The 27,431-nt window shown below is 52.7% G+C and overlaps 1 protein-coding gene across 2 annotated transcripts; it reads right to left on the minus strand.

The window, feature by feature from the left end:
* Nucleotides 1-6,004: 6,004 nt before the first annotated feature.
* Nucleotides 6,005-27,350, minus strand: SPARC (secreted protein acidic and cysteine rich). Of its 2 annotated transcripts, none has more exons than XM_008152239.3 (10): nt 27,267-27,350; nt 17,326-17,395; nt 15,870-15,932; nt 15,190-15,277; nt 13,655-13,776; nt 12,876-12,996; nt 11,050-11,183; nt 10,308-10,456; nt 7,642-7,790; nt 6,005-7,197 (listed from the first exon to the last, which is right to left on the minus strand). In XM_008152239.3, the coding sequence occupies exons 2-10, from the start codon at nt 17,380-17,382 to the stop codon at nt 7,169-7,171; spliced, it is 912 nt and encodes a 303-aa protein (XP_008150461.1). In that variant the 5' UTR covers nt 17,383-17,395; nt 27,267-27,350; the 3' UTR covers nt 6,005-7,168. The 2 variants fall into 2 exon arrangements, with proteins under 2 accessions (XP_008150461.1, XP_054574040.1); XM_054718065.1 differs by lacking the exon at nt 27,267-27,350 and adding an exon at nt 26,533-26,565.
* Nucleotides 27,351-27,431: the final 81 nt, after the last annotated feature.

Genomic DNA, 27,431 nt, shown 5'->3' on the forward strand with positions numbered 1-27,431 from the left:
TTTGTTAGATTCAAGATATAAGTGAGGCCCTGGCTGGTCTGCTCAGTGGTTAGATCGTCGGCCCATGGATAGAAGGGTCGCAGGTTCACTTTCCAGTCAAGGACACGTATGCAGGTTCCCTAAGCCTGGTAGGAGCACGTGCAGGAGGCAAACAATTAATGTGTCTCTCTCATGTCAATGTTTTTCTCTCTCTCCCACTCTCTCTCCATTCTACTCTCTCTAGAAATCAATGAGAAAAATTTCCTCGGGTGGGGATTTAAAATATATATATATAGCCCAGCCGGTGTAGCTCAGCGGTTGAGCGTTAAGCCAGGAACCAAGAGGCCACCAGTTGATTCCTGGTCAGGGCACATGCCTGGGTTGCAGGCTCAATCCCCAGTGGGGGGCATGCAGGAGGCAGCTCATTAATGATTCTCATCATTGATGTTTCTATCTCTCTCTCCCTCTCCCTTCCTCTCGGAAATCAATAAAATATATATATTTTTTAAAAGATATAAGTGAGAACATACAGTATTTATCTTTCTCTGTCAGATGGATCTCAGTTAGTATAATGCCCTCAAGGTCCATCCATGTTGTCACAAAAGGCAGCATTTCCTTCTTTTTATGGCTGAGTAATATTTCATTGTGTGTTTATGTATGTGTATGTGTGTATATATGTGCGTATGTATGTACACACACACAGCCTAGTGTTTTACTTTCCCATTTGCTCAGACTGCTTGCTTCCTTGCCATGCTACTTCCCTCCACTTCTCTGAACCTCCCCTGCCCTTGAAGACCAGGTCCTCCTGCCCATCTCCTTCTAGAAACTTCCCTGACTCCCTCAGCTCTTAGACATGAAGGGCATGCATATGTATTTGGAAGTGGGCAGCTCTGTCCATTCTCTCGCCTCCTAAGCCAGTGTTTCTCAAGGAATGGTCATCACAGTCCTCAAAAATGCTCCTAGATTTTAAAAATATTTTAGTGAAATATTTAACTTGTACAAATAGAATACTGTGTCCTCACTGTCTACTTTTAAGAACTTTACCATATGCCCTTATTTGTTTCAGTTCTGGTTTTGTTTTTTAAGAAATAAAACATGTTACAGCACTAGCCAGTTTTGCTCCGTGGTTGGAGCATTGGCCCAAGGACCAACGGGTTGCAGGTTAGATTCCTGGTCAAGGATATGGACTTCGGTTTCAGGTTCCATTCCAGGTCCGGGGTCAGGGCATGTGCAGGAGGCAACCAACCTCTCTCTCTCTCTCTCTCTCTCTCTCTCTCTCCTCTCTCTCTCTCCTCCCTCCCTTCCACTCTCTCTAAGAGTTAATGGAAGAAATATCCTCAGATGAGGAAGGAAGGAAAGAAGGAAGGGAGGGAGGGAGGGAGGGAGGGAGGAAGGGAGGGAGGGAGGGAGGGAGGGAGGGAGGGAGGGAGGGAGGGAGGAAAGGAAAGGAAATAAAGGTGAAGCCTGTGTGCTTATCCAAAGTGCTGACTCCAGGACAGCAGGCTGGATCTACTCAATCAGAACCCCTAGAACTAGAGCTGGGTGTGCATTTTAACAACATCCTCCGCCCTCCTCCCTCACCCACAGATTCCTATGCATATTGAAGACTCACAGTTAACTGATATCCATCAGTTAAAATCTGCCCCGTCCAAGCAGTTTTCTGTTCTTCCTTAGAGCTGACCCAGGGGGTCTCAGTCTTTGCTATGCATCAGGATTACCTGGAGGGCTTTTAGAAATGCAGGTGCCCAGGCTCCTGCCTAACCTTGTAAATCAGACTGGGCCAGGATGTCAGGCAACTCTATGGTGCTGGGTGGGGGGAGGGGGCCTATCTCCCTTCTTCCATTTGAAACACTCCTGGGATCATCACAGTCAGTACTCAGATATCCTTCCACGTGCTCTCTCCTAGAATAACGTCAACAAGCATCCCCCTTGCCCCTGCTGAGTGAGAAGGATTGATCAAGCCCAGCCTGCGTGGCTCAGTGGTTGAGCTTTGGCCTATGAACCAGGAGGTCATGGTTCGATTCCCCATCAGGGCACATGGCCGGGTTGTGGGCTCAGTCCCCAGTAGGGGACATGCAGGGGGCAGCTGATCAATGATTCTCTCTCATCATTGATGTTTCCATCTCTCGCTCCCTCTCCCTTCCTCTCTGAAATCAATAAAAAATATATATATATATTTAAAAACAAAATAAAAGGATTCATCAAGTATAAGGAAGAAGCCCTGACCCCTGTCTGGGCTGCAGTCCGAGCTCAGACCTTAACTTACGGGTTGGCTTGGAAGTACAGTCGCCAGATATAGCAAAGAAAAAGACAGGACACCTAGTTAAACTTGAATTTCAGATACTTAGCAAATAATTTTCTAATAGAAGTATGTTGTAAATGGTGCACTGAACATACTTATATTTTTTTTAAAAGCATCATTCCATGTTTATTTGAAACTCACGTTTAACTGGGAGTCCTGGCAGGGTTTCTGGCAACCCTACAGGAAACTGAGCACCCTTCAAGCACAGGGCACACTCATAAGCGCATGACATTGTCTTTCCCTTGTATTTATGTTGTTGTTGTGTTTATCTTGAAGGTGTTCTCGGTTTGTGGTAAATGGTACTGACTTTCTGTGAAAGGAGTACCTTCCCCTCCTGTGAACCTCAGTTTCCCCACGTGGGAAATGAGGGGGCTGGGCCAGACGACTTTCTGGGTCCTTGGCTTGGATGTCTAGAAGTCTGTTCAGAGGCAGCCCACAGTTCCGGAGCCTTTCTCCCCATCTCCACCAGGGGGTGTCCTGACCCTCCTTAGCGGCGGCCTCGCAGACAGTGGCTGGGAAGGAAGCTGGTCCCTCTGGCTCCGGGTGGCCATAGGGAAACCAGGTTATGAGGCCTGCATGGCCCCAGGCCTTACTCCTAGGACAACCTATTCAGAAGGAGAGAAGGGGAGCACTCATAGGGTCTCTGAAGATGGGACCATCTCACCCGGCTTCTCCTTTACCATAATTTAGAAGGCAGACTGGACGCCTGGAGAGGTGAGGCGCTTGTTCAGGCTCACACACTGTCCTGGAAACTGGACTCCCGAGTCATTGTCCAGGGCCTTGACTGCCGTGGGGGCCCTATTGTTCTGTTTCCTGTGGGACATATTTAACCCCTGCAGTCCCGTAACCAGTGTAGACACCAGGCGGCCCTGCACAGCCTTAGGACTGAGATGCACCTGAGGCCCTTCACAAAGGCAGTGTGGCCTCACAACCTTACCACCGAGAGAGGACAGGGGAAAAGGACCAGCCTCAGCACGGGGGAAAGATGTTGGGATGATGATGGAGATGGGGATGATGATGATGATGATGATGATCTTCCTCTATGCTAGACACAACAACCCGTGAGGCAGGGACCACTGTCATCAGGATTTTACAGATGAGGAAACCAGCTCAGCGTTAGGTCATTGGACTAACGGGGCTCAATCCCGTTCTGCCGCAGATGTTGGGAAGGAGGGAAGCTCCTGTTACCAGGACCTAGATGGTCTCCAAAGGACCCTCACCCCCTTTGCGGTGAAGAGGAATTGCCCAAAGGCAGGGATGATTTTGGGAGAGTTTCAGATTAGGCATGAATTAGCATTGAATTCTTCATAATTCAATTCTGTTTGGGACCATCTGATTACCAAAGAGAAAGTCTCTTAGATTTGTCCTTTAAATAAGAAACGGAGCATCCTTCAGGCACAGGGCACACTCATAATTGCATAGCATTGTCTTTTGATTGCATTTATATTTTTATTGTATTTATCTTTAAGGTTTTCTCGATTTGTGGTAAATGATTCTGATTTTCCACTTAAAGTAACGATGCCGTTTCCTTTAATTTTTTTTTAATAAGTGATTTTATTTAAAGCGGGGGAAAGCACAGCTAGAAGAAGGATTCTGAGTTCTGAGGGCCCCTATTAATTCCGCTGATCAGTCTGGCCACAGCCAGCACAGGCACAGCCCTCCCCTGCCCCCTCCCCACCTCCCCCCCCCCCACCCCCACCCTCCCAGAGCCTTGAGCTGATTCATGCTTCATGCCTTTCTTTGATGCTGCCTTTTTCCTTGCAAACTCTGAGGAGCTCCTTAGAAGGAGGCATCCAGATATGGGGGGGAGGGGGTGTTAAGGAGAGGGGAAGCTCTTGGTTCTAGTTCCCTGCTTCTCCATTTTTTATTGCCCCATTGCATGACCAAGTCACTCAACCTCCCTGAACCTCAGTTTTCTCATCTGTAAGGTGGTGGCAAAGCTGTTGGAATAGTGGGTGCTGGACATCACAGGGGTGATCTGCCCTGGGCCGCATCCTAAAGTCCTCAGGTCAAATGTCACAGCTCCCTCCTGACCTGAGGGGATACCCCGTTCAGTCCTTGTTCCCCGATAGCTCTGTGCTTTGTGTTTCTATGCTTTCTACCTGAAGGGGTTGTTAATGGCAGCAGCAGGGACCACGCCTGGCTTGCTGACGAGAACACGGCCTTGTCTAGCATACTCCAAGCACCTCATAAACATCATAGCATGAATGCTAAGCCAACACTGACATTTACCTTATCTGTCTCTCTGCCTGGAGAGAGAGATAATCCTCGAGATTAGGAGACTGGTTTGCATTCCACAAATGGCCAAGACCCAACTAGCCAGTCCCTCTCATTCCTCTCCCTCTTGTTGTGCAGAAAAAAGAACACCAGAAAACAGCCTGATTTTTATGAGTTTGTAGTAATTTGAAAACAATTTAAAATAAGAGGTGGGGAGAAACAACTCTGAGCTGGGCACCTGAAGACCCACTGTGTGACCCCTGCAGTGGCGCACACATCTTGGGCCTATCTCTCTAAGGGGAGTTGGGACGCCACCCTGAAAAATCACATCATGGCACGCATGAGCTTTGAGAAGTGCTCTGCGGATTTATGCCATTATCTTTCCAGAATCGGTGTTTTCTTAAAGCAAATATTAATACCCACCCCTCCCTGGCTTAAAAGCCTCCAAAGACTTTCATTGCACAAAAAAATAAAATCCAAACTCCTTACCACGGCCTACGCGGCTGCCTGGTTTGGCCTCTGCCCACCTCTTGCTTCACCCGGTATGACCTACTCCTCATATTTTGTGCACCAGCCACGCTGGCTTGAGACTCATCGCGCTCCACTTCTACCTCAAAGCCTGTGCACATGCTGTTCCCTCTGCCTGGAATGCTTTTCCCCTCCCTTTTCCCTTCCCCACCCCTCCTACACTCAATCCCTTCTTTTCTTTTGTGACTCAAATTTTCTCAAGGAATCTTCCCAGATGCCCTAAGAACAGCCATAGCCAATAGAATTTCCTGCAGTGATGAAAAAGGTCTAGATCTGCCCTGCTCAGTAAGGCAACCATTAACCACCTGTGGCTGTTGGCACTTGAAGTGTCTAGTGTGACCGAGAAGCTGAATTTTTAATTAATTCAAATTTCAATGTAAATAGCCACACATGGGTAGTTAGTAGCCACCCAATGGGACAGCGTGACTCCAGAATAATCCGTGCTCTCGTTACATTCATGGTTTCTTATATTCCTTCATGGCACCTACCACAGCTTGTAATTTATATTTAGTTGTGCAGTTGTTTAGTCTATTCCTCGATAAACTGTGTGTTTCAGATGAACAAATGCTGTCTGCATTGCCCACAGTTGTATCTTCAGCACCTGGCATGGGACCTGGTACCTAGTAGGTTCATCATAAACATTTGTTGAATAATGGATGGATGGATGGATGGATGGATGGATGAATAACTAATTAGTGAAAGGAGATAGTTGCATAGCCTGGTGTTTCTGATAATGAAGTGCAATAACGAAAAGTGTTAGCCCACAAGTCATAACAATAAGACAAATTCCTGCTTATAGGAACCATACATTCCCTGTGCATAAATAAGCCTCTGTGTGTGTACAAGTGTGTGTTCAAAAGCATAAGTGTATTTGCAAAAGTTTGTATTTGTGTAGCCGTGCACACAAACACCTATGTCCACAGGTCTGCATGTCAGGGTGGCGAGGGGACTGAGACACATACACAATCACTCTGGAAGGCAGTTTCTAAGTCGTTACTTTTATTTTGAAAGATTTGTCAAACTCTCTGCATCAAGGCAAGAGTCTGCATGATTAATAAGAAGCAGCTTTTTCATGAAATGCTTGGAGGTGAAGGAGTTCTCAGCCTGTGAGATCTGGCCATCCCATTGACTTGGAAGTTTCTCTTGGTTAGTAGATGGAAAACAGGGGAGGGGAGAAAAGGAGAAACATGCTAGAAACCAAGGGAAAGACCCCTCATCCAAAAATGAAAAGGAATAAAAATAAAAACAAAAAAAACTCAGAAAACAAAACCAATTCACTAACTCCACTTTTCTATTTTCTAACTTTCTACACTTCACTCCTGATTTTAGCTTTCCTGGCTGAACAGCATCCTAGTCCTGCCTCTCCCAGACAGCTAGGAGGGGAGAGGCCATGTAGCATGTGGTGATTCACCCCCAGAGGCTGGGTGGATTCCAGAGAACTGATGGTCCACTGCTCCCCAAAAGTTTGAATAAACAGCCTAAGGTGGGGGCGGGAAATGACACCGAAAAATGAGGGGAGTGGTGAGGAGCTGGGTTTGAGTGAGAGCTTACATGCTTTCAAACACAGCCCCAGGCTCTCCCTGCACAGCCCCGGGCAAGCAAGACTGGTTATCTGCTGTTCTGTAGGTGGGTTTCCAGGATTTCCCCCACCCCTGGTCCTCCAGTCCCAGAAACATTCCTGCCAACGTCACGTGTCTGTTACTTCCCTTTGCCACCTTCAGGCCGCGTGGGGAAGACCCCCACCCACCCCACCGGCAGCCAACACCCTGAAATAAAATTAACACAGAATCTGATTGGTGAGCACGAGTTTGAAACAGAGAACTCAAGAGCAAATCTGAAGATGCAATATGTGTTGAAGGCAGATGTGAACAGATCAAAGTCCCCACCCCTTTGCCACTAAGACAACGGGCAGAGAAAAACGGGACCGTTAGTGGGTGAGCAAGAGGCAGAGTTGCCGCTAAGAATGTCATGACTTGGGTTACAATTTCCATTTTTAGCACCGTTAATGTGTTCAGTTACGTCTATATTAGCACCTTGTCCCCAGGCAGAACGATAAACCATCCAAACATTTTAAACTTTGGGGGAAACAGGGAGGGGAAGGTTAAAGAGAGAGGATCCGGTACTGCGGAAGGAGGTGTGGACTTAGATCACCAGATCCTTGTCGATATCCTCTGCAAACAAGAAGAGAGAGCAGAGTTAGACACCAGGCCCGTATGCACAAGGCGTGTTTCCCGAGGAGTCAGGGATCCCCCATCCCCAGGACCAGGGGCCAGGTGACCTTCCAAGGTCACCCAGGAAGTCGGTGCCTGAGCACTCTAGTCTCCCTGTCCCTGTTACTTACACGTTATGTTTCCTCTTTCCTCTCTAGGTACCTGCCAGTTCCCCAATAAGGCGAGGCAGAGTGAGCGCTAATGCTAATGCTAATGCTCGAGGAAGGGAGAGAGAAAGAGACCGCCCGGTAGTCAGGAAGCGCTGAGAGAGCGAGGCTCACCCCAAGGGAGAGCAGACAGGAGTTAACTCGGCAGAGAGCAGAGCTGGGCAGAGGACAGACACACAGATGACAGAAGAGAGGGGAGGGAGGCGGAGGCCAGCAGCCCCTCTGCTCAGACACTCACTCTCCTTGATGCCGAAGCAGCGGGCCCACTCATCCAGAGCGATGTACTTGTCATTGTCCAGGTCACAGGTCTCGAAAAAGCGGGTGGTGCAGTGCTCCATGGGGATGAGGGGCGCGCGCAGTGGGGCCAGCTCGGTGTGGGACAGGTACCTGCAGGGGGTGGGGAGGAGGGAGGTGGGAAGGGCCTTAGGCGTGAGAAAGCCACTGGTCTGCTGTGGGACTTAGAGAGTAAGTCCTGCCCCGCCTGAGCCTCAGTTTCCCCCTCCATCAGAAGGGGAGGCGTTGACCACGATGCCTAAGGGCCCTTCCAGTTCTGAGGTCCCATGGGCTCATAACAAAGGCCTCTTGGTGTGTCTGTTTCCTAATTGGCTAAGAATCGGGGGCACACTGCCAAAACCGGTTTGGCTCAGTGGATAGAGCGTCGGCCTGCGGACTGAAAGGTCCCAGGTTCGATTCCGGTCAAGGGCATGTACCTTGGTTGCGGCACATCCCCAGTAGGGGGTGTGCAGGAGGCAGCTGATCGATGATTCTCTCTCATCGATGTTTCTAACTCTCTATTCCTCTCTCTTCCTCTCTGTAAAAAATCAATAAAATATATTTAAAAAAAAAAAAAGATTAAGTTGCAAAACCATGTAGCAATATGCTACCAAAAAAAAAAAAAAAAAAAAAAAAAAAAAAGAATCGGGGGCATAGAAACTTCAGATGAAAACTTCAGCACCTCTGCTATTGGTAGATCAAAATCTGGTATGAAGCCACGCCTGTTTCCTAGGGACACACATTTCTGCAAATGCACAGAAAGAGTCTAAAAAGAGGCATCGAACTGATGACAGTGCTGACTTCCGGGGAGGAGCGTGGGAAGGGACTGAGACTGGCAGGGAGGGCCAAAGGGCCTCTAACCTTCCCCACAGAGCTTTACTTTGTTTATATAGGATGTCACTGTGAGAGGGAGGCCTTCTAGTTCTCACCCCTGTCCCCGTCCCTCTTCCTCCCGCTCGGCCTTGACTCCAGAGCTCATGCAGGATTTTCCCTTGTTCCTCAGAGCCCTCAACTGGTTGTCCACAGGACACTCTTCCCAAGGGGCTGCGACGTGACTCCAATTTTCTCTCCAATCCCCAGACCCTCGCTGCCCCACCCAACTCACAGAAGGAACCCCCTCCCCTTTGTTGTGTACCTGCGGGAAAACTGAGGCCCAGGGAAGGGGAGGGTCCCGGGCAAGTCACCCCGCAGCTCTGCAGCTCCGGGACAAGAAGAGGGGAGGCTGGGCCCCTGGCCCAGGTTGGTCCGCTCTTCCAGATGCAAGTCCTTGCAGCCCCACCCAGAAACCTCACTCCCGGCCCCTTCCCTGTGGTGGGATCCAGTCGCTCTGCCCCAAGCTCCAGATGTTCCCCTGACTTTTCCCCTCCCTCCCACGGGGAGTGACGTAGTCAGATCCCAGCCACAGGGAAGAGCCTGGGAGAGAAGCAGCAGGGAGTTCCCAGAGCTCAGGAGACCCCAGCCATGGAGATCACCGACAGGGCGGGCAGGCTCCAGGCACAAGGGCTGGTGCCCGAGTGAGAGATGAGCCTCCCAGAGTCGAGCATCCCTGGGCACAGCGAGCTTCCCAGGCCACGTGTTCCTCCAGGAACACAGCCAGGCAGGGCCAGGAGCTTCGGTGAGGGTGACAACCGCTGCTCGGCCTCAGGTGGTCAAGCCACCGCCTGCACCTTCCCGAGCGTCTTTCCCTTTCCCTTCCATTGTGAGGTCCAGCTAGACCATCACCCACAGTGTGCGCTCCCGGGGGCAGGGCCCGTGTCAGTCCGATTACTGTTAAGTCCCCCGCCTAGACTGGGGCACATGGACACCCAGGAAAGGGTGTTCACTGGCCCACTGCCTGCCTATTCTGCGGGCGGTTGCACAGCCTTCATAACTCATTGGGACGAGAGGCAAGAACAATCCAACCACAGGCTGCGGTGTGATGGGATTGGCTTTGTGAATTGTTACGAACCCCCAGGGCCAGTGTGCCCTGTGGGGCTGGGTCTCAGGGTCTTGCTGAAGGACTGTGGGGCGTGCAGGCTGCCCCACCTCAGCCTGCGCCACCCCTTCTGGAGTCTGGCACTCCTTCCCTGGAGGAATGGACGCCCAAGGCCAGCACTCACAGGGCTGAGGAAGGACTGTCAGGCTCCGCTGACTTCCGCCTCTCCTGGCTTAAGGAGTGTCTCTAGCCCTGGCCGGTTTGGCTCGGTGGATAGAGCGTCGGCCTGCGGACTGAAGGGTCCCAGGTTCGATTCCCGGTCAAGGGCACAGGCCTGGGTTGCAGGCTCGATCCCCAGTAGGGGGCGTGCAGGAGGCAGCCGATCCATGATTCTCTCTCATCATTGATGTTTCTATCTCTCTCTCTCTCCCTCTCCCCTCCTCTCTGAAATCAATAAAAATATATTTAAAAAAAAAAAAGGAGTGTCTCTTGCTTTCTCCCCCCCCACTGCCTGCCCCCCCAGTTCTGAATCCTTTCTCAGGACGCCTCTCCTTCCTGCCCAGCCCCAGGGCACACTGTGGGCTCCAGGGCTGGGAGCATCAGAGGAGGCTGAGAGGGTTGTTGGCTGTACCGAGTGCACCTGCCAGCTCTGGCCCATGCCTGTGCACTCGGGGCCAGGGCAGCCCACCCTCTGTGCTCCTGGGGCCTGGCCTTACCCGTCGATGGGGTGCTGGTCCAGCTGGCCGAACTGCCAGTGCACAGGGAAGATGTACATGTTGTAGTTCTTCTCGAAGTCCCGGGCCAGCAGCTCCACAGGGTGGTCTCCAGCCTCCAGGCGCTTCTCGTTCTCGTGGATCTTCTTCACCTGTGGGCACAAAGACACTGTGTGACAGAGGGCCTAGCGACACTGATTGGGCCAGGCAGGGTCCCCCCCACCCTGACAGGAGGCCAGAGCAGGCAGAAATTGGCCAAACCCAGGGTTCAAAATGAGGGAAGTGGCATAGACGGGGGGTATCAGCATCTCATCCATGAAGATGGGGGCCTGGGTGATCTCCAAGGGTTCTTCACAGAGACACCGATCCAGGAGGCCCATGCCCGGGAATCTGCATTTTGTCAATACTCCCCATGCTTGATATGTCCATTAAAGTTCGAGAGCCACAGACCAGAAGGAAAAGGTAATAGGGTTGTCTGTGTATCTTGTTTAACCGTGAGCTAAACCAAGTGAGCAGCAGGTCTCTTCACTACAGGACTTCTCAGAGCCTTTAAGGTGTGACTGTGCACAGTGAACCTCCACAGGCAGCGAGGAAAAGTCTGTGTCAGCGCCCAGGATAAGGCACCTGTCAGAGCAGGGACATAGGCTTGCGCCTGGTGGCCTAGCTCTGGGACTGGGACTGTGGATCTCGGACAGGCTGGGGCCAGCTCAGGGCCAGGCAGGCGCCCTGGAAAGACACCACTTACCCGCAGCTTCTGCTTCTCGGTCAGGAGGTTGTTGTCCTCATCCCTTTCGTACAGTGTGACCAGGACGTTCTTGAGCCAGTCCCGCATGCGCAGGGGGAATTCGGTCAGCTCGGTGTCCAGGCAGGGGGGGATGTCTAGGGTCCAAAATACCAGGGTGGTCAGCACAGACCCCAACTCTCCCTGCCTGGGGCCAACAGGCTGGCTGGGCCTCTCTCCCCACCTCATGCCTTCATCCTACAGACAGTTCTAAAAGTGACCTTGGCACAGTGGCTCGGCCTCTCTGGGTCACAGTTTCTTCACACCACACGAGCAAAGATCAGGTGTGGGAAAGAATGCTCTGCAAACAGAAAAGCTCAAAGGCATGTCTGCTGCTCCCTTGGTTTTGACCTTGGCCTTGACCTGCTAAGGGTAATGGCTCACTTCAGTGACTCCTGCACCTTTCTGAGTGATGGGTTTAGGACCCAGGCTGGTGATGTCAACTATTGGGAGGTGTTTGAAGAATAACATCTGTCCACAGGCTATGCTTAGCAGCGGTGGGGGGAGTGGAGTGTCAGGACTGTTTAACCACCAGAACATTCTTAGTGATAATTATTTCATCCTGGTCTTCGGAACTTAGAATCCCAGAATGTTGCACCTGGAGATTTCATCAAAGTCTCCCTCTTACGGGACTTGTTAGTGGTTCGCATGAAGAGAAGGGACTTGCTCAAGGCCATGTTATCAGAGCCTCATCCAGCATCCAGGGCATGTGGTTGCCTGGGGCTCAGGGGTCTGTCTTTCCCTCATCCTTGGACCTTTGGAGAGCCCCTCGGTGGTTAGGACCACTGTCTCCTCACCCACAGCTGGGGATGGAAGAGGAGCTCGGTGATGGAAACACTGGGAGTTGGAGCGAGTGAGCAGCAGGCCCCAGAGGACAGCAGGAGCCACCTGGTAAAAGGCTCCTTGGCACACTCCTCAGTCTCACTGCCCCAAACTCCTACCAACATCCCCCTTGTTCAGGCCTGTGCCTTCTCACGTCTCACCCTGGGCCCCATAACTGGAGAGGTGGGCTGACCACGGGAGAGCCTGGGTTTCCCCTCCGCCTTTCTGCATTCTGCACACCTGAGGCAGGTGCGTGGCTCTCTCCAGGGCCATCTGGGGCCAGAATGTACAGACACACAGCGTGGATGTTGTCTTGGCTGGGGAGCAGATGTGGCCTTGGGTGTTTCAAATGATAGGGAAGCTGCCAACACTGAAGGAGGCACCTCAGCCAGCTGAACCTGCACCTGGCATCACTGACAGAAAGCCAGACAACACCCTGGCACTCCTTCCCCCAAACACCTGATTCCCAGGTTTCTAGAACAGGGTAGTTAATCATGTGTCTGAAGCGGGCAGATAGGAATATAATGGAATAAGAGGGCCAAGGATCTGACAATACTGAGTAACGGGGGCCTAAAGGGAATTGACAGGCATACCTCTAGGTTAAAGCATTCAATATTTTAAAAACACTTTATAGTACCAGGTGGGACCTCATCTTTGCTTTACAATGTTGAAGCAGGAAAGACTTGGGTTGGCCCTATAGAAGAACTTCCTCATCATTGGAGAAAAAACATTCTCCCTGCTCTTGTGCTTTCACAACTGCCCGGTCGTTCCCAGGCGATGTCCTGAATGCAGAGCTGAGAGGAACCTACTCATGGACAATCATCTCATTTTATAAAGGGAAACCCCGAGGCTCAGAGAGGGGAGGAGATTTGCCTGGGATCTCACAGCACAGGGGTGGCAGAGTCAATGCCAATGCCAGTTCAGTGCTCTCTCCCCAAATGGAGGCTGGAGGGCCCCAGGAGACTCACATTTGCAGGGTCCAATGTAGTCCAGGTGGAGTTTGTGGCCCTTCTTGGTGCCCTCCAGGGTGCACTTGGTGGCAAAGAAGTGGCAGGAAGAGTCGAAGGTCTTGTTGTCGTTGCTGCACACCTGTTGGCAAAGCATAGAGCACCTCACCTTCATTCCCAAAGCCCTTTGCTGGTACCACCCTCCTCGCCTATCTCAGAGATGGGGACACTGAAGGCCAAGCTAGGAACGCGATTAGTCCAAGGTCATACAGTGAGTTAATGGTGCGGCTGCGACAAGAATTCAGTGGCTGAGTGGTTGAGCATTGACCTGTGAACCCAGAGGTCACAGTTTGATTCCCCATCAGGGCACATGCCTGGGTTGCAGACTTGATCCCCAGTGTGAGGTGTGCAGGAGGCAGCCAATCAATGATTCAGCATTGGTGTTTCTATCTCTCCCTGTCCCTTCCTCTCTGAAATCAATAAAAAATACATATATATATTTTTAAAAAGAGCCCAGTCTTTAGCCTCTGGGCCAATGTTCAGGCCGTGCTGAGAGCCATGGTTGGTCTCTGAGCAGAGGCACGACTGAGTCAGGGCTGAGATGTGAGAAAACTGGAGGATGTGGATGGGGTGAATTAAAGCTGAAGATGGCAACTAGGCAGAGTGTGCAGAAGAGTTAACCCAGGAGGCTTTAGAGACTGGAGCTGCTCAGTAGAACCAGCAAGCCAGCAGGTTGCTGGGCAGACACTGTGTTGGGAAGGGCCCAATCCCCGGCCCCCGCCTCACCCCTCAGTGCTCACCTTTTCAAACTCGCCAATGGGGGCAGGGCAGCTGGTGGGGTCCTGGCACACGCACATGGGGGTGTTGCTCTCGTCCAGCTCGCACACCTTGCCGTGCTTGCAGTGGTGATTCTGGCAGGGGTCTGGGAGTGCAGGGCATGCAGTCACACCACCCGGCCCAGCACATCCTCCCCAACCCAATCCAGTCCTATCCTTGCGCAGAAGCCCTCGCCTGTGCCCCCCACCCTGGGCTTTGGCAGCTGAGCCCTCCCCTCTCTTCTGCGGAGCCCAGGATTGGCATTTAGGGGAGCAGTTATCTGTCTTGGGATAAGAGATTCAGTCTGAGATCATGTTCAGGCACAGCTTGGGGGTGCTGTAGGCTCAGTCTAGGACCCCGGGATGCCATATGGCTCCCCTGAGGACCTAAGCAAGCAGTGTGTTCTGAGCTCTTGGGTGATGGATCAGTGAGGCATTTTTGGATTCTAGAATAGACTTTCCAGAACGATGGGGGAAAGTCAACCATCATGGAGCCAGGAAGCTGCGAGGCCCAACAAAAGCGGCCGGAGAGGCTGCAGAGGAAAAGGCAGAAGGGCCCCAAGGCCACAGGGAACAATGGAGCCTCCGTGCCGGGTAAACACCGGAAGAGGTGGACGTGGAGGGGAAGGAACAGGATTCAGTGACGCCCTGCGTCCAGCAAAGCTCTGTGCCCTCAGGATGAGAGCACATCCAGCCTTTCCTCCCGACGCTGGACTTGGGGATTTTAGTCCTTTTATTAGACGCCTGCTCCGCGGGGCACTGGGCCAGGTGCTCTTATGCTTCACCTCCAACCCTCCACAGCCCCGGGGTGCGGGGGGTGGCTGCCCTCGGCATCACTTCCTGTTAGGGCTGGCGAGGCCGGGCCAGGAGCTAAGCCAGCCGTCCGAGGGTGCTCGCCGAGGGGCCGACAAGCCGAAATGCACACGTGGGTGGTTTTGCCTGCCAAGTCCACGTTGGAGATGGAGATGCCAGTTTGGTGGCCTGGACCCAGGGGCCCTAGCGCTCTCTCTCTCTCTCTCTCTCTCTCTCTCTCTCTCTCTCTCTCTCTCTCTGGCACTAACTCCTTGGACAGCACCAGATACATTAGGCCAGGGATCCAGGCCTCGGGGCTGCGTGAAAATCATGTAAGCTAAGGAGTATGGAAGGTGTGCTCAGGTCTGCTCCTGCATGGGGCCGGGGCTCAGGGAGAGGCCATTGCAGAGCTGGGGGACCAGTGACCTCGTGAGAGTGCGAACCCCCTCTGGAATCAGGGAGAAGAGCTGTGCAGGGAGCGGCCGTTTCCAGCCGAGGACCTCCCTCCCTGCCGCTCCCAGCATGGACAGCCTGGCCGCACAGGCCTTTCCCAGATTCCAGAGAATATTCCCAACCTTCAAGTCAAAGCCGTTTCTCCTCCACAGTCCCCTACCCCCCGCTCCCCCCACCCTGCATTTCCCTGGGAAGGAACCTCATGTGGGCTGTCCCCACGCCCAGGCGGCAGAGGGCAAACACTGGATGTGGGAAAACATGGGGAAAGGACCTACTTTCAGCCACCACCTCCTCCTCAGCTTGCTCGGCACCTTCCTCAAATTCTCCTACTTCCACCTGGACGGGGTTGGCTCCCACGGGGACCTGGGTTGGAGGAAGAAGGAGACCATTGGCCCCACCCCCACCCCAGACCTGGAAGAAAGGGCTGCAGGCTGGAGGGGACTTGGCGGAAGCTTTAGGTTCCCACAGGGGATGGTGAGATGACAAGCCGGAGAGCTGTGCGGGGCCCAGGTCACCGAGCACCAATGCCAGCTCCAGAATATAGACCTAACCTTACCGCCCCACTGTGCTGGCTGTGCCCTGGATTCTATCCAGAGGCGTCCGGGGCCACCGGGGTGTTAGGGCAAGAGGCAGTGCCAAGCCCTCTACCCCTGCCAGCAACATGGGCAACTCCCCTTTCGAAGGCTGGATGTACGGGGAGACTGCGTGATCAACTAAGAAAAATGGTCCCACAGCTTCAGAAATAAACGCTTTCAAAATTATAGCTCCCCCTGCAGGGTTCCACTGACGGTTTGGGAAGCACCCGGGAGAGATTGGAGGATGTATACGGTTTCCATCTGTGCTGTGTGCACATGGGGGACAAGTGCCCCGATCCAGCAGGAGACCCACAGAGCCCGTCTGGGTTCCGCTGGGAAAGCATGTGGAGCAGGGAGGGGCGGGACCACCACCCACCTACCTCGGACACCTCAGCCACCGTTTCCTCCACCACCTCTGTCTCATCAGGCAGGGCTTCCTGCTGCTGTTGGGAAGAGAAAATGGGGTTCAGAGAGGTCAAGGCCAAGGCCGGCTTCGCCTCTGCACTGCCTCCGGCCTGGAGCACTGAAGCTGGGAGCAGCTCATGGGAGATTTCCCAAGCGTGCCTCCGAGACCGCCCTGGTGGGACGACCTGGCTAAGGAGAAGCCAGACACGGACCCCATGGCACACCGAGCGCCTCCTGGTTATGCCATCCATCTGAAGTCTCTGTATGGCTTTGGTTTGGAGCGCATTCCCACTGCTGCGACTCCAAAAAAAAGCAGCAAACCACAGGGGCAGAGCAGATGGGGAAGCAGACCCCGAGGGGATGGAGGGCACCGTGGGTCTGCACAGGTGTCACTCTCTTCCCCGCAAGTGTGATGTGATTGTGGTGATTATTAGGCAATTCCTTCTTGCCATGTCAACGTGGAGTAGGCAGAAACAAGATAACCTGACTTGGAGACCGCTAGCTGGCTGGGGCTGCTTCTAAAAAGAATGTTAACCTTCTCAAATGTTTGCCAAAATCTACCCGCTCGATCAGGATTGCCAGGGTCTGCCATCACTCATGACGAGAGGGTAAGGGAATCCCGGGTTGAAAGAAACTGTTCCTTCTGCCTCCCACCTTTCTTCACCCCTCCTCTGGCCAAGGCTTCTGTGTAGCTTTGGACAACCACCCTGGCCCTCCACATGGTTCTCGGAGGGACCGTGTCAGTCAAGGGGCCCCGCCCGCACCCCCCTGTCCAGGACAGGCCCAGGACCCAGCTCGGCCAGACTGGCGCTCCTTTGTTTTTTTTTATAATCTTTTTGGCACATTCTCTCAAAAAGTGAAAACTGTTGGAGCAGATCTATTCAGATGGCAACCTCTCCGAGACTGTCCATTAGTTCTTACCTCCCAGGTCCTGGAACTTCCTTTTTCTACTCCTTCCCAAGGCCTTTGATTTTAAAATCTATCTCTGTATCTTCTTCCCCCCGAATTTAGTCAGATTGCAGCCTGTTGCTTGCAACCAAAGAGCTCTCACAGATCCAGAAACTGACCCACCCCCCTCTCTGTGGCTGGGCCCTCTTCTGAATCATCCCCTCAGCACCGCTCCCCCTCGGCCAGAATTGCTCATGTGGCACAGTGGTCTCCGCCTTTTAAAGCAATCCTAGTCTGCTTCTGAGAAACTCTGACTGCTAAAAAGCTCATCTTATTACACAGAAATCTCTTCAGAATCTCCACCTCGTGGTCCTCATTGCAAGTTTTATCCTGAGCCTATTAAAGACTATTTTAAAAATATAAAACAAATAACTGAGATGGGGAAGTCCCTGTGCCCTCTGAGCATCCACGGCTGGCAGGCTCGATGGCCCTGAGCTGGTGGCGGGAGGTGAGACCAAGCAGAGAGGATCTCTAGTTACTTACAGGGGCTGCCAAGGCCCTGCCGGCCAGGCAAAGGAGGAAGAAGATCCACGCCTTCATGGTGCTGGGAACCCTGCGGGGAGAGAGATTTCAGTGAGTAGGAGGCTTCTGATGGAGGTTCCTTCTGTTGCTGAATTCCAGTGACATACAAGATAATTTATTATTATTTTTAAGTTTTTATTTATTGATTTTTAGAGAGAGGGAGAGAAACACAGGCCAACACTCTAACCAACTGAGCTACCCGGCCAGGCCTACAAGGTAATTTTAGATGGACGTGTTGTATGACAGTGAAAGGCGGGGAGAAAGCTGCTTCTGCTCAGTTCTCTTTCCACGCTGATTCCATGGGGACGTCTTAGTTGATGCTGAGGCATCTTTAGCACCTAACGCTCATCTACCTTCCTTTCTACCAGAGAGCAGGCCCTGGCCCAGAGCCTCCACGGGAAACCATTTCCAGTTGGAATTCAACAAGTTGTTTTGTCTTCTTTGTATGTATTTTTATAGCTTCCTTCTACTGATGACAGAGGTACACAGATTTTTCCATTTATAGTAATGATACAAAGTCTCCCTTCTCAATACATTTATTTGAAGTTTTTAAAAGGTGATCAGGAAGATGACTGGCCAGTTTGCCAAGTCTGGACAATGCTGAGCCAGATCCTGTCCAAGGGGCCTGCAGTTCTAGAATTAGTCTCCTGTCTCCTCCTCCCCCTCCTCCTCCTCCCCCTCTCCCGCTTCCTTCGCCCCTCCCCCCCCCTCCCCCCCCCCTCCGTCCCTTCCCCTCTGCAATGGGAGAAGTTAGCAAGCAGCAACCTCCTGCCAATTTGAGACAATGAGGTCTACACTGTAAGACAAAGAACAATAGTCTTGGGCCTGTGGAATGTGCGGGTGGCCGCACTCTTCTCTGTTCTCCCCAGAAGGGGCAGTTTTTCTCCGGATCCTGTAGGGAGACTGTCCAAATGCGAAAATGTGCTGCGTGTTCTCTTCCCCCTTCACAACTGAAGGGTGTGCGTGGGATCTAGGAAGCTCTCCTGCCCTGGTCACTGCTAAGACCTCACCCCTTCGATGCTGAACTCTTGACTCTCATGACTGGTAGGATCTGGAAGCAGGACCCGCTCCGGCGATTCCATGACAACTGTGCCATCCCTAACAGAGGGTCCATGGTGAAGACATTCTGTTTCTTGTTCCCACTAAACGTGCTTCCATTTTCTAACTCTTCCTTAGACTGACCTAAATTCGCCTCCCCCAGGCTTCGCCTGGTCTCCTCTCTTCCCCCGCCTGTGGCCAAACAGGGCAAGCACAGCCCCTCGGCCCCCAAGCCGCTCTTGGGCAAGGGGAGCGGTTGCCCTGTCTTCCCTCTGTCCTCCAGATCAGTCTTATCATCCCTGGTTCCTTCCAAGGCCTCTCAGCTGGCCAAGCACCTTGGAGGTGTGGAAAAACCACTCGGCTTGGAATGAAATTCCAGGGGTTCTTATTCTACCTCAATGGTGTTTTGGTGACTTGGCAAAGTCCTTCATCCTCTCTAGGCCTTGTGGCCCCCTTCCTTTAATTGAGAGCATTAGACTAAGTGAGCTTGGAGGTGGCAACTAGGCCCTTACAATGCCACAGGCACACGCTGGCTTGGTACCCAGCATCAGCTCCGGCACCAGCATCTTCACTTGGACTCGAGGACAGTGCGTGAGTCACAGAAGCAGGCAGGAGAGAGCAGAGTCCCTCACGCTCCTTTGTTGGATTAAAATAAACACAAATCTCGCCTCCCATTTCCTGGGGTGGGCATAATAGAAAACTAACAAAAATGTAAAGGAATCGACGTGGGGCCTTGGCTCTGCTTCACCAGGGCCCTGACTCCCAGGGAAGTCCCGTCTTCCCTTTCCAGGCAGTTTTGGGAATGTTCCCCCGGCACACAGTTGTAGGCTTGTTCCTCCAGGCCTAGGGGTGGAAAATCTCCCTTCTTGCCTCCCCATTTGGAAGACACAAGTCAAACACCTCCTGCATGTGGCTTCTGACGGACGGAGCTGGAGAGAAAGCGTCAATGAGGGACTTGTCTGAGGCTGTCTGAAGTTGAAGGCCAACGTGAGACTGGCTAGGGCAAAAGAGGCACCGTGTCTGGGCTGCAGTGACAGAGAGGTGCGGTCATTGGAGACAGAGCTCAGCCAGGGCTGGAAATGCAACAAGCTCGGGTTGGAGAGGCAGGAAGACTGGTCTCCAGAGTCCATGTCCTTCATCTGAGCGGAGGAACCCTGCTGCCTCTCCGACCAGAGAAAGGCTGGGGGCGGGCTCGGCCACCTGTCCTGCCTCCTCACCTCCTGCACTTTCCAGCGGCACACTCACCCTTTCTGCCTCCTCCGTCCCCGGCCAGAAGAGAAAAAGATTCTAAATCCTGCTGTGCTTTATAGTAAAGGCCTCACTTACACACTGTCCCCTCAGAGCCTCTGACACATGGCAGGCAGACAGGTATGGGAAGGTCCTAGGCCCACTCTCAGGGTGGGGAGTCTGTGGTTGAGAGAGACGAAGTCATGTAACACCCAGGTCATGGCATTGAGCGGGCCTGATAGGGATGATGTTCTGAGACTGGCGTAGAGGTGGGGCAGGAATCCAGAAAGTGAAAGCATTAAGAAAAGGACCCAGCCTGGCCGGCGTGGCTCAGTGGTTGAGCGTCGACCTATGAACCAGGAGGTCACCAGTTCAGTCCCCAGTACGGGGTGTGCAGGAGGCAGCCGATCAATGATTCTCTCTCATCAATGATGTTCCTATCTCTCTCTCCCTCTCTCTTCCTCTCTGATATCAATAAAAATATATTTTAAAAAAGAAAAGGACCCAAAATCTTGGAGGACGAGTTGTTTTCCCAATGTTGGGTCCCGCCCTGCGCCACATCACCAGTCCCAGGTGATGGGACCGAGGGAAGGGGAGCAGCCGGGCTGTTCTTGTTCATGCACAGCCGCACCCCCTGCAGAGCCGTGCAGTCCATCTCCGAGGTTCTCTAAGGCACCGCTGGCCAACGAGGCCAGGCGCCCATCCCGCAGAGCTCATGGGGTGCGACAGGAACCTCAGCAAGGTCAGGACACAGGGTCCAACCCCGACATTCAGCTTCTCAGCTGTGCACACCGCCTTTGCGAATCAAACCTAGGCCTGGTGAAAATATAAACACCTTCCTATAAACGACCAGTATTCAATGAGAACTCCCTTCTGTGTATCTCTGGAGTTGGTGATGATGCCTATGTTTATCTTTTTGAAAGTGTTTTCACAATCCAGCATCCCACTGGGGCCTCGTGGCCTGTCTTTGTACCCTATGGCACAGGTGAGGGGACTGAGGCCCAGGGAGGGGAGAGCCTGCCAAGAGGCCCTGGTGGTGAGTGGTGGGGCTGAGTGAGGCCCTACGGCCCCACTGCACCCCTGGCTGCTCTCCACCTCAGTTTCCCTTGGCGGCCGCTCCCTCCCAGGTGTCCACCTGAATGGGGCCCAGCTGGGCTGTGAACTGGCCGAGGTGCAGGAGGGAAGGTGGCCCAGGCCAGGAGAGGAAGAGGAGGTGTGTTTCCCTTGGCTGGGTGGTCATCAAATGCAGACACCGCTCCCCCCACCCCACCGCGGCCGCCACCTCCTGTTCGGTACATCAAGTCCCTTCCTTTGCCTTTATTTGCTCTGGAGATGGCTGAGAACCCGACCCTGGCTGCCAGCAGGACCTGAGGCTGAGGTCACTTCTCTCTTTGAAAGGACTCTGGGGATGGAAAAGTACAGCCAGCCCCCCAGCTCATCGCCCTCACACATAAAGGGCTTCCTCCGGGTCTCCCTGGCCACCGAAAAGTTGCTGAACGTCAGAACTGGGGGAAATCTCAGAATCATAGAATTTTGGAGATGGAATGTACAGGTTCAAATCCTGGCTCTGCTGCTTAGCAGTTGCATGACCTTCGAAGAGTGACCTTCACTCTCTGGGCCTCAATTCACCTCGCCATCTGTAAAACGGAAGTAACTCACCTACCTTGGAAAACTCATGGGTGATACACATGAGGGAATCCATAGCTTAATGTCATTTGGAAGAGCATCTTAAAACCCAAGGATCCCAGAATCTCCATCCCCCTCGAGAACCCAGGGCAGGAATCCCAGCTCTTAGTGGCCCAGGGAGAAAGGCAGTCAGCGTGGAACAAAGGAGACATTGCTCCTCTGGGTCCCGGGGAGACCGGCCCCGCCTGCAGGCGGCCTCTCAGCTGGGCTGCTGACGCAGAACGAGCATCTCGCTCCCACTGTTTGGCTTGGAAACAAGGCTTCCAAAAGCACACGTTCACGGTAAACAAGCCCAAAGAGAGGAAAACAAGTCGAGAGGCTAAAAAGGAACCCGTGAGCCAGGCCTGCCAGGGAGCTGGGACTTGGAAAGAGGGCCGAGCCATGCCGGAGAGGCGCCACAGCGGCCCGTGAGGCCACACTGGCACTCACCGGCCAGGGAGCCGCTCAGCCCCTGGAGGCGACAGGAAAGCCGGGAGTCCTGAGATCGAGTCTTGGCGATGTGGCCCAGCTCACTGTGCACACTCCTGTCCTCTCTGGACCTCACCGACCCACCCAGCTGCCCAAGGAGGAGGTCGTTTTAGATCCGTGGTGTTCAAAATTATGGTTGCCAGGGAGCCCTTCCTCTCAGTGACATCTTCTGCGGAAGTCCCACATATGAAACAGCTAAAACCCTTCTGCACTTGTTGAAACACGTGAATGTATTGTTATCTATTCAATAAATCAGCTTGAAATTAGAAAACAAAAGCCAATCAAAGTGGAGTGGAGATAGGGCTGGAAGCCCTGCACATTAGGACACGCCGGAGGTGCCTTGGAGCTTCTCTGGGTGCCTACGAACACAATTTGAAAACCCTGGGGCAAGGTGGTCCCTAAGGTTCTTGACTTCTGAGTCAACTCAGGCAGCTGGTTAGGAATATCACCTCTCCCAGCTTGCCCCTCAACTCTGCTTCCACTCCTAATATTTCTTGCTGGAAGGGAAGGAGGCAGGGGAAATTTTAGGGTGTTATGGATGCTCAAGCTTAGGATTGAAGAGGTTCTGGGGCAACTCAGAAATAGCCCCAGAGTTTAGGCCTGGAAATCAGGCGTCTACCATGCCACGTTTCACCATGCCACGTATCACCGTGGTTAGGAGCAGCCCAGGGGTGGAGCTTCAGGCTCTGCTCCTTGGCTCCCCCTAGGGGCCATTGCTGTATCCCTGTGACCACAAATGGAGGGGATGAGAAATAACATCCAAATGCCCAGTCCTAAAGATGGCAAATACTAGGCATATATGCCTCCACCTGCTCCTCTTGTGCATGTGGCAGACATTACTAATCAATGATATGACCTTTCCCCCTGAAGTCCAGAGTGGCATCTGAATCCTGAACAGTTCTTCTGGCAGCCACTAGCCATGGCTTGTGAACTTCACAAGCCATGTGATGAAACCTCTTTGTCATGTTTCTGGTTTTAGAAACAGAAACCCTGAGGATCAGAGAGGGGAAACAGCTCACTCCAGGTCATACAGCAAGCGGGTGGCTGAGCTAAACTTCCAGATGTTAACCTTGTTTCGTTTTGTTTCTTTTTTCATCTGATCAATCTGGAATCCTAACGCCACAACTAACACAAGATGGTTCAGAGGGATCTCCTGATGAGGGAAGTTAATACCAAGCTTCTGAAAGAACCCAGGTCCAGAGAGAGTTTGTATCCCATCCATATTTCCCCTCCAGACATCAAGCTCTATGGCTTGAAGAGCGAGAGCAGAGTTAATTTCCTATCTAAGACGCCTCCTCCTGGGTGAGGAGGAGGCTGTTTTTCTAAATAATTGTGTCAAGTCACTGCTTGCTGACTCTGGCCCTGCTCAGCCCGGCCGTCCCTGATCTCGGGACTGGGGCTGGGAGTCAGGCTCTGTGATGTAGAGAAAAAGTAGCTTCATTGATCCCCCTGGTCAGTGAAAGCTCAGCAGCTCCAGCCTCCCTCCCTCCCTCCTTTAAAGACAGAGGCTGGGGAGGGAGTCAGCAGGAAGCGAAGAGCAGCTGCCTATTAGCCACATCGCCAGGCTGCCCCAGTGACAAAGCCGTAGGGGCTGGGAGAGGCCATGGCAGGCAGCAAAGGAGAGGAGATACTGCTCGTTATCCATGGGGCTTGTTGCCTAGAGGGAGGTGTGGGGACGTGACAACACACTGATCAGATGAAAAAAAGAAAAAAGGCAAGGTGAACATCTGGATATTTCCAAACATCTGGAAGGTTGGTTCAGACACTTTGCTGTGTGACCTTGAGTGAGTTATTTCCCTTGCTGAGTCTCAATTTCTCTACCTGTGAAATATAACAGTGATCTGGTGCTGTATGTATGTATGTAGCGTGTCTATCTTCCCATCGTGACCTACAGTTGTGTCTGGCTGCGCACATCTATATGTGCTGCAAATGGCAGTTGTGTTTGCACGCCTGCCAGTGTGTCCGTGTAAGTTTCCTATGGACTGGGGACTTCTGTGTGAAGCTGCACCTGTGTGCCTGTGTGTGTGTGTCTACCTGACTCAGCGTCTGTCTGTTTCGGCCTGTCCAGGCGGCCTGTCCAGGCGAGGGTAGAGTTTGCAGATGCATCAGGATATTTACCTGGAACTTGTCTGTGAGTCAGGGTATCAGGGATTTGGGTGCATGACCTCTGGGTCTGCTCATGTATTGATCGGCATTTATTTCTAGCTGTGCCAATAGGTGCCTATTGATGAAATAACGTCTATACTGAAAAAAAGGAAATAATATGTATACTCTGCATCCTCGTGGGCGTGTGTCTGTCCCTGTTTATCTCTGCATACTTAGCTACCTATCTAAATAACACCCAAAAACAAACATTCTCCTGTTTATGTCACATCCTCAGCTCTTGCCTTCCTCCCACCATCTTTCCTATTTATAGCTTCTTTTCAGCAAGAAAAGCTGCTCTTGTGAAGAGCGAGCCCCAGCCATATTAGTGGCTGACAAGTCTCTACAGATGGATAAAGATTTTATCAGGACTGTTATGCAACCCAAGATGCTAGGTCCCCTCCTCTGTTGTTTCCTTTTCAGCTTTGGGAACAGGGGGTGTTAAAAATGTAGGCTAGCCCTAGCTGGTTTGGCTCAGTGGATAGACCGTCAGCCTGCAGACTGAAGGGTCCCCGGTTCGATTGCAGTCAAGGGCACATGCCCAAGGTTGTGGGCTCGATCCCCAGTAGGGGGCGTGCAGGAGGCAGCCGATCAATGATTCTCTCTCATCATTGATGTTTCTATCTTTTTTTCCCTCTCCCTTCCTCTCTGAAATCAATAAAGATATGTTTTTTTAAAAAATGTAGGCCAGCTCTTCCTTCTAATGAAGGCAGCATCTTGGATTTAGGTTTGCAGGACTTCAGAGCAGGAAGGGCAACTAGAGACCATCTAGGCTAGATTCCCCGTTTAACAGATTGAGAAACTGAGGCCAAGGGATGGGAAGGATCTTTCCCAATGTCACTCACTATGAGTTATGACCCATGCTCAGTCAACACTGGAGGATACAATACTCTTGGGAAATACTCAAGAAGAGGCCCAAATCAAAATGAATCTACATAGTGTATTTTTAATATGACTGTCTGCACTTTTAGTAAAGGGAAGATATGCAACCCCCAAGATGATGGAGCTGCCCCCCCCCCCCCAAAAAAAAAAAAGAAGCTGGGAACGATTTCACCAACCCTTTGGATGCCATAAATCCATCAGTTCTAAAAACCCGTGCAGTACGTGGGAGGGCCACATTTTAGCAAGTGCTTCCCTGCGCCGTATCCCGTTTCGCCCACATAATTTCCCTGTCAGGTGGCTGTTGCTACTGCCCTTTAACCAAGGAGGAAACTGGGGGCTCAGAAAGGAGAAGTCATTAGTTCAAGGTCAAATGGCATCTTCGGGGCAAAGGTGGAACTAAACTCAGGTCTTCAAGACCCTGTTTGGGAAGCTTATCACAGCCCCATAGCTGCCCTGGGGTCCTGGGAAGTCAGCAGGGCAGGGCCGCACTGCAGCCTGCTCTTTTAGTTTTGGGGATGCAATGGAGTGGGGGACATTCAGACTGAGCCTGATGTACTCTTGAGTGTTCCCAGCATCCCCTCCCAGCCAGCAGGCAGAAACCCTGAAAAAGGTTACCGTGGCAACTCGCATTCCTCCCACAGTGAGTCAGGCAGAGAAGAGCCTTTCAGTGGGTGGGACTTGGAGAAAGTTTCAAAAGTTGATTCCTTCTCCAGGCACCCCCCCTCCTTCCACCCCACCCTCCCTCCCTCCCTCTGCTCCAGGCTTTGTCGATGTGGCAGCTGATGGCTGAGTTAACTCTCTCTTCCCCCAGCCATTTCTATTTCAAACTGTTTCATCCTCCTGCAAATATACATTAGTTCCCAGTCCCCATCCATTCCATCTCCCACACCATGCCCTCTGGCTATTTTGCAGGCTGTGCATCCATCTGACAATATTTTCAGGCTGCGAACACCCTCTTGTGCTCCATTTCTCTCTCTCTCTCTCTCTCTCTCTCTCTCTCTCTCTCTCTCTCTCTCTCTCTCTCTCTCGTCACGGTGTTCTAAGGGGCTTGCAGATGCCTTGAAGCCCATTCACAGGCGACTCTGTGGATCCCCGTTTAAGGGACCTTCCTTTGAGAGTCTCACAGGATGTCTGGTGTCCCACAGCCCCTCAAGGCCAACCCTTACTTTACAGACAGGACGCTACGTCCAGAGGAGTCACTTACCCAAGACCACACGCAGAATGTGTGCGTAACGTCTGCCATTCTGCTTCCGACTTACTTCTCACACCACCACCAGCACTTGGGGTGTGTAGACACTCAGCCCTGAGTATGGCCGGTGAAAACATTGTCTCTTTGTGTTCCGTGGAGAATGCTATCCTTTCCGGGGGCACATGTGCGCCTCTCTGTGCGCTTCTGGGCAGACTGGGCTTCCTGGAGACCTGCCTCATGCCAGGGCCCCTTTTCCCTCGGTGCCCCCAGGACTCAGGAAGCCCACTCATCAAGTCAACCAGCCGTTGGGGCCAGCAGGGAAAAGACAGGAGGGGCTTCATCTGCAGAAGACCTAACACCCTGACGGCGCAGCACCGGTCCTCTGTAGGGTTCGGGCTTCTCAAAACCGGGAGGTGTGGAAAAACTGCCCTGGAACCTTCTCGGTCTTGCCTTTGCCCTTTCCCCTTCTCAGCACATCCCCCCACCTCCCTCCCCACCCCACACCCACCTACCCACACACACCCCCAGCAGCCTACCTTAGGCCCAGCGCCCTGGCTGGACCATATCAGACGCCTGGGTTTTCAGGTCTAGACTCTCACAGACTGCTAGTGGTTGTGTTTACACCCCAGGAGCCCAGGGTGGGAGCAATGCCCAGCTCAATACACGGGGCCTCTGGAGTCAGTGTGTGTGTCTGGGGAGATGTGGATAAGGGAGAATTCAAGGGAATCGGGAGCCTTCCGGAAGGTGCTAATTAAAGGTACCCCCCCCCCCCCCCCCACTTAGCCTTCTGGAGATTAGCTTATTGTTCATGCAAAGTCCCTTTTAGAAAACAGAGCCCCTGACCAAGACCCGAGTCCAGGAAGTTTCTTCTCCTGGAATGGGGAGCGGGCAGACCCTGGCTGCCGGCAGGTCCCCTCTGCAGCTGCGACCAGATCAGATTCCCAGGGAAGGAGGCGGCTGCCACATTTGCAAAGGGAGCAAAGGGGACAGGCAGGCAGCCTCTCAAACCAGAGCCAGACACAGAGGGAAGACTCCCTCCAAGACACAGTGAGATTATTTTCTGCAAACCTAGAAGTTACACTGTGATTGCACCTGAAAAGCAACAGGCAGGGAGTCCGTCGCCTCTGCCCTCAAGGGGAGCCCAAAGGAGATGCGCACCCCGCTCCCTGACCCAGATCCCTAGCACAGCTTCCCCGCCCTGTGCAGGCACTGGAGGGGTGAACCGGGGTGTAGGATGTAGAAGGGAGAGGCAGGGCAGGGTCGTGCATACCTCAGTGGCAGGCAGGCAGCAGGCTGAGTGCGCTCCGACAGTCTGAAGGTCTGCGGGAATGTGGAGGGGTTTAGAGCTGGGCAACAGGAAACCACTCAGAGCTCTGGGCTGGGGAGGTCCCTCCCCCTCCTCTGTCTCCTCCTTCCCCCGCCCCTACCCCCACCC

The sequence above is a fragment of the Eptesicus fuscus genome, chromosome 6, assembly GCF_027574615.1.
Source record: "Eptesicus fuscus isolate TK198812 chromosome 6, DD_ASM_mEF_20220401, whole genome shotgun sequence".
Classification (NCBI taxonomy): Eukaryota; Metazoa; Chordata; class Mammalia; order Chiroptera; family Vespertilionidae; genus Eptesicus; species Eptesicus fuscus.